General features: G+C 43.5%; 1 protein-coding gene across 5 annotated transcripts in view; it reads right to left on the reverse strand.

Moving 5' to 3' along the window:
- LOC112252609 (UPF0606 protein KIAA1549L) overlaps positions 1 to 13,003 on the reverse strand; it is a 37,845-nt gene that overhangs the window by 3,707 nt on the left and 21,135 nt on the right. For 2 of the 5 annotated variants that reach the window (XM_024424011.2, XM_042323299.1), the window contains exons 8-17: positions 8,197 to 8,256; positions 7,456 to 7,616; positions 6,636 to 6,807; positions 6,204 to 6,364; positions 5,938 to 5,973; positions 3,576 to 3,766; positions 1,589 to 1,719; positions 1,049 to 1,176; positions 489 to 703; positions 1 to 51 (exon numbers count right to left, since the gene is read on the reverse strand). The exon at positions 1 to 51 is cut by the window's left edge and continues 88 nt beyond it. In XM_024424011.2, the coding sequence (XP_024279779.2) occupies positions 1 to 51; positions 489 to 703; positions 1,049 to 1,176; positions 1,589 to 1,719; positions 3,576 to 3,766; positions 5,938 to 5,973; positions 6,204 to 6,364; positions 6,636 to 6,807; positions 7,456 to 7,616; positions 8,197 to 8,256 (1,306 nt within the window). The remainder of the gene's footprint in view (positions 52 to 488; positions 704 to 1,048; positions 1,177 to 1,588; positions 1,720 to 3,575; positions 3,767 to 5,937; positions 5,974 to 6,203; positions 6,365 to 6,635; positions 6,808 to 7,455; positions 7,617 to 8,196; positions 8,257 to 13,003) is intronic. The other 3 variants (XM_042323301.1, XM_042323300.1, XM_024424012.2) reach the window with 3 other exon arrangements.

Below are 13,003 nucleotides of genomic sequence, written 5' to 3' on the forward strand. Positions count from 1 at the left end.
GCGGCCAGGGACTGACGGCTCCAGTAGGCTGGCTCTCTTGATGGGGGGTGCCTGAAGTAGGGATATCATAGTTGCCGTCGTCATTATTATAGCCATCATTAATATCATCATCATCATCAGTAAAAAATGTAATCTGCAAACATCTACAGTTGGGCTGATTCAATTATTTCTCTGCGCTGCAGCACAGGTTTAAACTGAACACCTGGACATACAAAATGGACTTACAACTGCTCCCTTACCGGAAAATTTCAGACAGTTACTAAACAGGTACCAGGGAGAAGTGGCAGTCAAGCATCACGTCAGCAGATACTCTCGCCCAGAAAAGGCACCGGTGCTGCAGCACAGGCATTTTGAAAAGTGACTTTTAAATCAGTGGATCTGCATACACTGAACGCCCACTGAACACCCACTCAAACATGAAATGAATGCTTCCTGTATAGCATACTGTATGTCTCTCGGCATACTACATAATGTGGATGCTCCCCCACCTCCTGATGTGGCATCCTGCATAGGAGGCCCTCTTCTCCTCAGCAGTCATTGGCTCCTTTGCCATCTCAGGCCTACTGTGCCTCTCTCTGGGGTTGAATGGGTGGATGCCATTGTCTGTGATGGGGAAATCACAGTAGCCTTTTCTCTTGGCTTTCTGGCGCACTTTGTTCCTGTAGTGTTCGATGTCGGTTTTCTGCTTGAGCCCCATGTTTGCCTGTGGACAAAGTCATTTGTATCCATTACATTTGTATATTGATTCTAGTTTGGCATTGCTTGGTATTATGCGTATACTTGGTGAGGTTTCTCTTCCCTATAAATAAACAACTGGTTTCAATTCCATTCTTATTTCCCCTTGGCCCTAACCCATTGATGTTTGCAGATCTGTAGTCCAAGTGCAATATACAGTAGCTCCACCTCTACACTGCCCGTTCTGTACCTATCCAGAACTATCTTCAGATCTGTGTATAAAGGGTTGGGGCCAAGGGGAAGGGAGCAATTTGAGACAGGCTGGCCGATTAAGTATGACATCATTCCCAGCAGGCCGGGGACGGGCTCTCACCTCCCCATTGAGGACGACTGAGTCCTGGCTGTGACTGGAGGAGGATGGGTAGGAGTATGTGGGCTGGGCCGCCATTGGCTTGATGGTGATGAGTCGCAGTGAGCCGGTGTGGTCCTCGTAGGGATCTGCTGGGGTGAGAGGACATTGCTATTTAGCACAGCACTAGCTAGCCCAGCTACTACTGATCCTGCTGTTATCCCCAATCACACTGCCTGAGTTACTGCAGTAAGACATGCTGTGTGCGCACGTGCGTGCGTGTGTGTGTGTGTGTGTGTGTGTGTGTGTGTGTGTGTGTGTGTGTGTGTGTGTGTGTGTGTGTGTGTGTGTGTGTGTGTGTGTGTGTGTGTGTGTGTGTGTGTGTGAGTGAGAGCACCGTGTGACTGAGGGCATGTGTCCATGCATATATGTGTTTATTTACAATTCATTAGCTCTCTCCTATTGGTCCGACAGTGTCTCAAGCCTGTGTGATGACATAACATTGTGTGGACACGCAGCAGTAGCCTACAGTAGCCAGAGCGTGGCCTCTCGCCTCTCTCTCACCGCTCCTCTTGTGCAGCAGATCCTCCTTGGTGCTCTTCTGTGTCGCAGCCCTCCGTGCCGCCAAGCTCTTGCCCGTGTTGAGTTTCCCGGATTCGTTGCTCGCAACCGAGCCGTCCTCGCTTGGCAACCTGCTGCGGGTAACCATAGCAACAGAGGCAGGCAGTGGTAAGCTCTGTGCATACAGTATTATCCAAGGTTAATGCCGCTATCACACAGCCCCCTGGCCACAGTTCTAGCCCGTGAAGACTGACTGCAGTGCGTAACACAGACACCTCGACAGGTGGTGTGCTAGCTAAGACCACAGGCTAGCACAGTGGGTGCTTCTAGCTTAATGTCAACATATCTCTCCTGGTATCTTTTCAGGAGTAACCAACAGGCAGACACGAGTGACTAACACACCAGTCTGATGTGATGTCATATAAGATAGCTTGGAACAAGTATACCCATCATGTCAGCTCATATCGACATCCCTCTTCAGAATGTATGGATCAGATCATTCGAAGGGTGTTATGCATTCAGAAATGCAAAATGGAATCCACATTCGCATTCATGGGGCTTGTATAATGAGGCACCGTTCTACTCATGTGATAAATAGCCAGACTCTGAGAGAGAGAGAGAGAGAGATAGAGATAGAGAGAGAGAGGAGAGAATGTATGTCTGTGTGTATTCCTGTCAACGTGAGCCCAGAAAAACACTGAATCAAACATGGCCCTGGAAGCATCTCTCCAGGCTGTGTAAGTTCACTCACGTTACCATGCCCAGTGTTCAGCCTCTATTCACTATACACCACTGTGTGTTTACCCCTTGTTTGTTTTTTTCCCCAGTTATTATGCTCAGTATCCTTTCAAAAGCGTTTTGTTGTATAATCATCACACTGCAGAATCCCAATGACAGCAGCAGAGGAGCTGTGTTTGTAGCCTTGCTAATCCCAGTCTGAATGAGCCCTGGGGTCCATCCAAAGGGTGACTGGAACAGCAGCTGACCTGAGTTCAGATACTATTTCAAATCGTTTCAAATACTTGATCAGTGTTTGATTGAGCTTGCCTGGTTTAATGAGTCAATAGAATGGTCAAAAACTACAACGCCCACTCGTCTGGTACTCCAGGCAGGCTAGAGCAAAGCAAATACTCAAAGCATTTGAAAGACTTAGAGTACTATTTGAACCCAGGTCTGCACTGCAGTGCCTTCAAGGCCCAGTAATCATTGCAGCAGACTCATGTCACACCTCCAGCATGGTGGCTGTAAATATGGCACTAAAAAGTCCAAGTGGGTCTAAATCAGCCAAAGATAGGGGAGATCTGTTTGACAGCTGACAATGACTGATGTTTTGGGTTGGGTCAGTAAAAAAAAAAAAAATCAAGCCTTTGGTTGGTCTGTACCATTTCTTCCAGTGTGTTAGAATGAGCATTTTTATGCATTGGAAATTCAAAGGAAAGATGGCTCGATAGGCAGCTCAAGCTTAGCTTTGGCTACGTTTAGACAGGCAGACCGATTCTGATATTGTTTTCACTGACTGTTTTTTTGACCAATCAGAACCGCTATTACAAAGATCTGGTGTGACAATATCTGGTGTGATTGGTCAAAAGACCAATTAGTGGGGGAAAAAATATCAGAATTGGGCTGCCTGTCTAAACACAGTCTTTAGTGTTCTAGACTAGAGGGAAGAGAGGAGGCTGTATTCATTTTGTGGCACGGCAATAACGCATTCATGAATCACAAGTTTTTCATTACAAATTCTTCTTTCTCTTGCCTTTTCCTAGTGATAGATGGCTACGATTCTTGGAATTGGCAACACCCAGGCAAACTGTAAGCCAGTCAACATGAGCAGATTTAAGCAGATTCTATGCAATCTGTCCAAGACTGTCATATTTTTGGTGCATTTTCCTCGACTTAAAGTATTGCCACAAAACAAATCCAAATGTGTTCTGGTAATCTAAAGAAAACAGGGAGATCATTCTGTTGAAATTGAATTCAGTGTTCTTCTTACCCTTTGTGGATGATGTCAGCAGAAGGAGGTCTTTTAGAGGCAGTCCCATCCTGGTGCACCTTCCTGTCCAATGACAACGGGGCATCTCTCACTGGGAGGCCCAGAACCAGCGTCTCCTTGGTAACAGAGACGGTCTCCTCACCTTGCTGATGGCCTATGTGCTTCTTGGCATAGTCAAATCCCTGCACATGCTGGGGCAGAGAGGGTTTTACAAAAGGGTTCACAATGACATATGATCTATGGTAAAGTAAAGGAGAATGACATTTAATTTACAGATAAGGTGAATGAGCAAAGTTGGCTCGGTGAGCTCTGATTTCTCTCAGTCAGCAAGTAAAGACTACTAAATGTTAAAACAAAATGTCTAATGGCACCTTTGAAGTTGGGATATATTGGAAGAAAGAAATGGACAATTAAATTGGTTTATGATTTATATTATACCGAGGCAGTTTCTTTGTTTCACCAAATTACTCTCATTTCATGAAGCCTCTCTTCATTGCAAAACAGTGAAAGGAACAGAATGTACAGATACATTTGCTTTCAAATTCCTTTTTTTTGTTGAAAACTCTAAATATGTAAATACATTATATTCAATGTTTTTCTAGTGCAGGTGGGGATAGAAAGGGAGAATACAACCTCACACAGCTTTAATAATTAAAGTGTCTTGCACGGTGCCATCAATTGCATCACCACACCTGGTTGTGAGATAAATCGACACACTGTTTGTGCAGACATCTTTACCTCATCCTGAGATTAGTGACATTTCACAACAGTGAGAGTCTGGCTGAGATAATGTATGAGGACAGGATGGCTTCATCCTATTGGACAGTCACAGTCAGGGGGAATGTTTCTACAGATGAACCTTGAAGGCTGAGCTCAACAGAGACATGTTTCACTGGCAGGAGGCAGACCTATCTGTCCACTTGATGCGGTTAACTTTATAAATGGCCTCCTTTCATCTTTCAGCTGCCCAGTTTGATAAAGACATGGAGTTGATCCGAGACTCTGCACAAGGCTACTCTCTGATGTATTCGACAAAGACGGATTCTGTGTTTTGACTTGGGCTCCTTTGGTATACTGATGGAGAAGGAGAGGTTTGATTATTAAATTTTTTTTAACAAGGGACTTTTTGTAAAGAGACCTCATGGCATAACCACTCTAAACAACTCAATTATGATTGACATGATATTTGTTTTCGTTGCACAAACGGCCAAAAATAAAGTCACGTGACGGACTATACCACATACTGTGTTTGGAGAGCAATGAAATACGCTCACATACTGAATGATCAACGCAACAACAACGAAAAAACACCCCCATGCAGACTGAAGCCATGCCATTGATTTGCAGCTTTGTGTCGTTGTCCCACTTTGATGGATAATTATGTGCTGGGACTGGTGTTTGAAGAAGTCCACTATCTCCCTAGTGGGTTAGGCTCTGCTTGGTATTCTGTCTTCATTCCCAGAACGTTTGGACACAAACACATTCCACTGCAACAGACTGCACATAGGTGCAGTGTGGTGGAACCAAAGAGCTCAACTCAGCACATTTACCACTAATGTCCTTTTGTCATATCGCCACAAGCTATTCATAAACCAAGTAATTATAAGAACGTGTGTCTAATTTGTTCATGCGTGCCACATCTCTGGATCAGCAAGGGACAGAGGGAGAAATCTGCCTCGCAGCATCGCATGCGAATCTCCTATTTTGGTGCCGTTTCAAATCATTCATGTCACATTCAAAACCAACCCAGTGACATGAAAGGTTCACAAACAGTTTCACAAATCAACAAAGCCTTGAAGCACTGTACTCGCACATGTAAAATACAGTTGGCAAATATGGTGCTAATTGGCCACGTTCCTATCCTACTGTCCTATTTTTACTTGACACTAGTGTGTGTCTGACCTTGTCCTACACCATAAACTGGAGCTGGCGCTTCCCTTTTCCCATCCAGAAATATGCACTGATGTTACATCTGTTCTTCTGGAGGGAGTGATTTTGGTGTGACGTACAGAAGTTACACAAGTGTGTGTAGAGTTGGAATCTGAAAGGTTGAGGGGCAGACCTTGGTAACCCCCCCCCCCCCACACACACATTATCTCTATTCATCTAAATGGCACAATATTTAATCCAGTAACAAAATTCCTGATCGCTTGGATTGCGCCACTGAGCCACTGGCTGGTATGAGATGAGAAGAAGCCTGGTGGATAAGAATCATTACTATGCATTGGAAGGCAACAAGGACGTATAAAATGGCCCAGTGATCATGGACGATAAGCCATGGTGAGCCCACTCCATCCCTTCCATTGATTCCCCCCAGGCACTGTCAACATGCATTTATTCACAAATAACACTCAGTCAATACCTGGTGGTGATAACTGCCCTCCCTCCGATAGGATGTCTAAACAAGAAGACAATTGAAAGGGACATTTAGCCGAGGATTCACTTCCATCACATTAACCATCTGGATTCTCATTTCGCCGCCCCATCATGCTTATTGAGCACCCATCACTATCGTCACCATTGGCTAGAAGTAATGAAGCCAACGCAAGACGAAGTGTTAAGACCCGCCCAAGACAAAGACATTTCTCTGAACTGCGCATTAAGGTGAGAGAGATATGTAAAGTTCACCTTAGAGCGGGGTTTGAAGCTCCTGAAAGCGCCGGTCTTGAAGATGACCCTGTTCCTCTTGCACAGGATGGCGGTGACCATGGCGACAACAACCATCACCAGGGCAACAGGCGTCAGCACAGCCATGATCCACAGATTGGCAGGCGGGACCTTTACCACAGCTGTTGGGGAACCATGGAGACAAAATAAATACACCCATATCTATCAATATGTATTTTTGTTTGCAATCATTACAAAATGATTGAGGCACATAGCTATTCAACAGGCTACGAGACAGATAGAAGTGTTTCAGCCTGAGCATAACTAAAATATACTGCAATAACTCCTGTGCATCCATCTCTTTATGACTGAAAAAGCTAGTTCTGTAGACTTCATGTAAGATAATAATGTTAAGGCTGTTTGGTAAAGATGTGTAAAAAAAAAAAAACCTACGATCAGCTTGGAGCAGGACAAAGTAGCCCAGAGTGAGGGCCATGGTTTGGGAATCCAAGGTACTGAGGGTCTTAGCTGCAGTGGTGCCAGTTATGGGGGCACCATTCAGTTGGGCATAGTAGGTCATTTCGGCTGAGTTCTTAGGCCCCGGGAGTCGACGAATGCCAACCATCTAAACAAGAGCAGCACAATTTGGTGGATTTAGTGCTGTCATATGGCATGAGACATGCAGTGCTGTCATATGAGACATTGCAAAAATACAATAGCAATGATTATGTATTTGAAACACTCAAAAATTAACAGCACTCAGGGAACACACTCATGGGATTAATATGAATCAGTGGAATTCATTGTATTTTAGTGTAGATCACATGTTTAATGTCCATAATACGTCATAATGGTTTCATCACGGGCTGTGATTAAAGCTTGCCATAAAGAAGGGGGAAGGGAGTGTTAAATGGAAGAGATCAACATCCGTTACATGAGCTCTCTCCCCCCTCATAAAACCTGATCATCTGTGACATTACATAAAAATGTTAATCTGTGACAAAACCTAAAAGGGGACATAGAAATTCCGTGAATCTTCATAAAATAGTGAAACTCTGGGGCAAGTGAACATAAAATGGGACTGAGTGGTTTATCAGTGAGTGAGCATGCAGTCCCCTGTGTGTGTGTGTGTGTGTGTGTGTGTGTGTGTGTGTGTGTGTGTGTGTGTGTGTGTGTGTGTGTGTGTGTGTGTGTGTGTGTGTGTGTGTGTGTGTGTGTGTGTGTGTGTGTGTGTGTGTGTGTGTGTGTGTGTGTGTGTGCGTGCCCGCCTCACCTGGACGGTGTAGCTCCCGACGGTGGTGGCCCTTCTAAAGCGGCTCCCCTGACTCCCCTGACGCCCAGACACCAAAAAAAGCTCAGCCAGCCGCTGCTCCATTAAACTAGCAAAGCTCTGATAATTCCCTTCCAGAGAAGAGCTGTCAACATCCTGAATTACTGCAGAGCAGTGGAGCACAGAGAGAGAGAGAGAGAGAGAGAGAGAGAGAGAGAGAGAGAGAGAGGGAGAGAGAGAGAGAGAGAGGGGAGAGAGGGGGAGACGGGGAGGGGGAGGGGGATGTGAGGGGGAGAGGTGGAGACAGGGGGAGGGGGATGTGAGGGGAGAGGGGGAGAGAGAGGTAAGAGGAAAAGAGAGGGATAGAGAGGTAATGGAGAGGTGGGATAGGGACAGAGGAGGAAAGAGAGGTTTGGTCATTCCTCAATTTAAAATGTGTAAGTCATATTATAGTAGGGCTGACCTGGGTGCACTGCAGTCTCATCACGACAGTGGCAGAAAGGTGTGCCATTTAGAGTCCTCTCACAAAACAGGGCCTCCTTCACACCGAGCATTTATCCGATGTGATCTCACAGAAACAGATGTCAGGAAGCTCTAAATAATGCATCAATAGGATTCGGGAGGGAAAGGAGGAGCTCAAATACGTTGGGAGAAGAAACACCACAGGCAAATGTACACAACACACAGTCGTCCAAAGCACTAACTAACTAGCAGTTAGTGAAAATCAATGACAGTTTAAATTACCTGTGATCACCCAGTAGTGCTTTGTGGCAGTGGATGTGTTGAGGTTGTGGTACTCTAGTGCTGTGGAGTGAAAGGGAGAGAGAAAGAGAGAGGGAGAGCAGAGATGAGAGAGAGGTTACAGAGAGTGGGCTTGGGCAATATACCGTTTATACCGTATACAAGGGGCTGCAGGGGTGCGTGCTCGGCCACTTCTTATAACAATAAGTTAAGTATAACTACAAGAAATCTAAGATGTGCCAAATAAATTATATCAGGCTCAGGAGTCCAGCTATGCATTTGGTTGGCTAACTTGAAAGCTACGTGGCTAGATATCAAGATCAAGCCTCTTGGTTACAGCAGAGACATTCAATCCCCTTCTGGATCAAGATCCCTGTTGCCGAAATAGTTTTGTGCTTAAAAAAAAATGCATATATACAGTACTAGTCAAAAGTTTAGACACACCTACTCATTCAAGGTTTTTTCTTCATTTGACTATTTTCTACATCGTAGAATAATAGTAAAGACATCAAAACTATGAAATAACACGATGGAATCATGTAGTAACCAAAAAAGTGTTATACAGTATAAAGATTTTAGACTCCGCAAAGTAGCCAACCTTTGCCTTGATGACAGCTTTGCACACTCTTGGCATTCTCTCAACCAGCTTCATGATGAATGCTTTTCCCAATAGTCTTGAAGGAGTTCCCATATATTCTGAGCACTTTTGTGCTGCTTTTCCTTCACTCTGCTGTCCAACTCATCCCAAACCATCTCAATTGAGGTCAGGGGATTGTGGAGGCCAGGTCATCTGATTCAGCACTCCATCACTCTCCTTCTTTGTAAAATTGCCCTTACACAGCCTGGAGGTGTGTTGGGTCATTGTCCTGTTAAAAACAAATGACAGTACCACTAAGCGCAAACCAGATGGGAATAGTATCGCTGCAGAATGCTATGGTAGCCCTGCTGGTTAAGTGTGCCTTGAATTCTAAATAAATCACAGATAGTGTCACCAGCAAAGCACCTCCACACCATAACACCTCTTCCTCCATGCTTTATGGTGGGAAATACACATGCGGAGATCATCAGTTCACCCACACCGCATCTCACAAAGACATGGCGGTTGGAACCAAACATCTCCAACTTGGACTCCAGACCAAAGGACAAATTTTAACTGGTCTAATGTCCATTGATCGTGTTTCTTAGCCCAAGCCAGTCTCTTCTTATTATTGGTGTCCTTTAGTAGTGGTTTCTTTGCAGCAATTCAACCATGAAGGCCTGGTTCACATAGTCTCCTCTGAACAGTTGATGTTGAGATGTGTCTGTTACTTGAACTCTGAAGCATTTATTTGGGTTGCAATTTCTGAAGCTGGTGACTTTAATGAACTTATCCTCTGGGTTTTCCATTCCTATAGTGGTTCTCATAAGAACCAGTTTCATCATAGCGCTTGATGGTTGTTGCGATTGCACTTGAAGAAACTCTGAAAGTTTTTGAAATGTTCCGTATTGACTGACCTTCTTAAAGTAATGATGGACTGTCGTGTCTCTTTGCTTATTTGATCTGTTCTTGCCATAATATGTACTTGGTCTTTTACCATATAGGGCTATCTTCTGTATACCCCCCCCACCCACACACACACACACACACACACACACACACCTTGTCACAACACAACTGATTGGCTCAAACACATTAAGAAGGAAAATAATTCCACAAATGAACTTTTAAGAAGGCACACCTGTTAATTGAAATGCATTCCAGATGACTGCCTCACAAAGCTGGTTGAGAGAATGCCAAGAGTGTCCAAAGCTGTCATCAAGGCAAAGGGTGACTATTTGAGGAATCTCAAATATAAAACATATTTTGATTTGTTTAACACTTTTTTTGGTTACTACATGATTCCATATGTGTTATTTTATAGTTTTGATGTCTTCACTATTACTCTGCAATGTAGAAAATAGTCCAAATAAAGAAAAACCCTTGAATGAGTAGGTGTTCTAAAACTGTTGACCGGTAGTGTATAACAAGGCAATTAGAAATGCCAGACGGGCAAATTTTTCTTACTTGATCACTACTAATCAGAATTATTTGAGTGCTCTTCTCGATCAGTTGATGGCCTGATAAATCCAAAATTATGTGAACTTTCTTGCACATCTAAATGTGATGAGTTTGTGGCATATTACAGATATAAGATAACCAACATTAGGCTGAGTATCAGCCTGATGACAGGCTACCAAGCAAAGGCACAATGGATGCATTTTACCTGGTTGACACAGACATGCGCAGGAAAGGGATATCACAACTTCAGCCATCTACCTGCATTCTCAATCCTATCCCCAGCACCTTCGTCAAAAATGTTTTTAATTACATATCTGAAGAAGTGTAAGCTATTGTTAATCACTTCCTGGAGAAATTGGTGTTCAAACAGAAAAATTATTTTTAAGTGCCAACTGTAATTTAAAAAAATACAATCTGGTTTTCGTGCCAACCACAGCACATAGACAGCCTTAGTTCAAGTGATAAATTATCTTAGAGCCAACACAGGCCAAACAGCTCTCTGTCCATGTACTTGTAGATTTAAAACCTCTAGGATTGGTGGGTCCCTCTCGGGACGGTTGAGCTAACGTAGGCTAATGCGATTAGCATGAGGTTGTAAGAAACAAGGAAATTTCCCAGGACATAGACGTATCTCATATTGGCCGAAAGCTTAAATTCTTATTAATCTAACTGCACTGTCCAATTTACAGTAGCTATTACAGTGAAATAATGCCATGCTATTGTTTGAGGAGAGTGCACAGTTAAGAATTTGAAAAGTTCAAAATAAACCAATTAGGCACATTTGGGCAGTCTTGACACAAAAGTTTGAACAGAAATGCAATGGTTCATTGGATCAGTCTAAAACTTTGTACATACACTGCTGCCATCTAGCGGCCAAAATCTAAATTGCGCCTGAGCTGGAATAATACATGATGGTCTTTCTCTTGCATTTCAAAGATGATGGTACAAGATATAATGTGCTATATTCTCCTACATTCATTTCACATTTCCACAAACTTCAAACTTCAAAGTGTTTCCTTCAAATGATATCAATAATATGCATATTGTTGCTTCAGGTCCTGAGCTACAGACAGATAGATTTGGTGATTTTAGGTGAAAATTGAAAAAAAGGGTCCGATCCTTGGGCTGCATTTGACACTATTGACCATGACGTCCTTCTGGACAGACTGGAGAGGTGGGTTGGCCTCTAAATTAGTTTACATAGCTCAGAGAAAATACATATCAAATGTTGAGTTCCACGAGGTTCGATTTTGGGTCTGATACTGTTCAGTTTATATACTGTATGTTACCCCTTGGCAGTGTTATCAGAATGTGCAGCATTGATTTTCACAGCTACGCATACGACACACAACTTTACATTTCTGTGTCACCAGACGACTTTAGCTCCACAGATAAATTATTATACTGTATTAGTGATTAAAATACTTGGATGGCTCACAACTTCCTCCAGCTAAATCAAGACAAGACCGAGGTACTCATTGTTGAAGCCAAAGCACAGAGAGAGAATCTGGCCGTACATTTGAATTCACGGGCAATAAAGATAAAACACCAGGTAAAAAACCTAGGTGTTACTTTAGATTCTGAACATTTTTTTTTAGGAATGTGACTAAAATAGCTTTGTATCACCTGAGGAACATTTTCTCTCTCAGGCTGATACAGACAGACTCATCCATGCTTTTATTATAAGCAGGCTTGACTACTGTCATGCTCTCCTGTCTGGTCTACCCAAGAAAGCCATTGGTGAACTGTAAAACATACAGAATGCTGCAGCATGGGTACTGACCAAGACCAGGCAGCGAGCCCACATTAAACCGGTTTCAAGGTCTCTGCACTGGCTGCCTGGGAGTTTTAGAATTCATTTTAAGATTCTTCTATTGGTTTTAAATCAATCCACGACTGTGCACACCAATACATGTCAGACATGCTTGTAAGTTATGTACCCAGTCGGTCTCTCAGGTCCTCTGGCACTGGCCGTTTAACTATCTTAAAACCCAGGACCAAGAGGCATGGAGAGGCAGCCTTTATTTATTACGACCCCTGTCTCTGGAATTGCCTGCCAAAGAACCTGAGGGGGGCCGAAACTGTGGACATATTTAAAAGAGATCTTAACACATCTTTTTAGCTCCCCTTTTCCTTTGGGTGCTCTTTAGTTGTTCAGTTTGTGTTATTCTTTGTGTTTTTTTTTACATTATGCTTGTTGTGTAGTAGATATTTGAGCTTTTATTTTCATTGTTTTTATTCGTGTTTTCCTGTAAAGCACATTGGGTTGCATTCCATGTCTGAAATGTGCTGTATAAAATAAAGGGTGATTTGATTTGAAGGGTTCAAATCCACCGAGTGTACAAAACATTAGGAACACCTTCCTACTATTGTGTTGCACCCCCTTTAGCCCTCAGAACAGCTTCGATTTTGTCGGGGCATGGACTCTACAAGGTGTCGAAGGCGTTCCACAGGGATGCTGGCCCATGTTGACTCCAATGCATCCCACAGTCGAGTCAAGTTGGCTGGATGTCCTTTGGGTGGTGGACCATTCTTGATACACACAGGAAACTGTTGAATGTGAAAAAGCCAGCAGTGTTACACTTCTTGACACACTCAAACTGGTGTGCCTGGCACCTACCCCATTCAAAGGCACTTACATATTTTGTCTCGCCCATTCACCCTCTGAATGGCGCACATACACAATCCATGTCTCAATTGTGTCAAGTCTTAAAAATCCTTCTTTAACCTGTCTCCTCCCCATCATCTACAGTGGTTTAAGTGGATTTACTA

This window comes from Oncorhynchus tshawytscha, linkage group LG06, assembly GCF_018296145.1.
Source record: "Oncorhynchus tshawytscha isolate Ot180627B linkage group LG06, Otsh_v2.0, whole genome shotgun sequence".
Taxonomy (NCBI): Eukaryota; Metazoa; Chordata; class Actinopteri; order Salmoniformes; family Salmonidae; genus Oncorhynchus; species Oncorhynchus tshawytscha.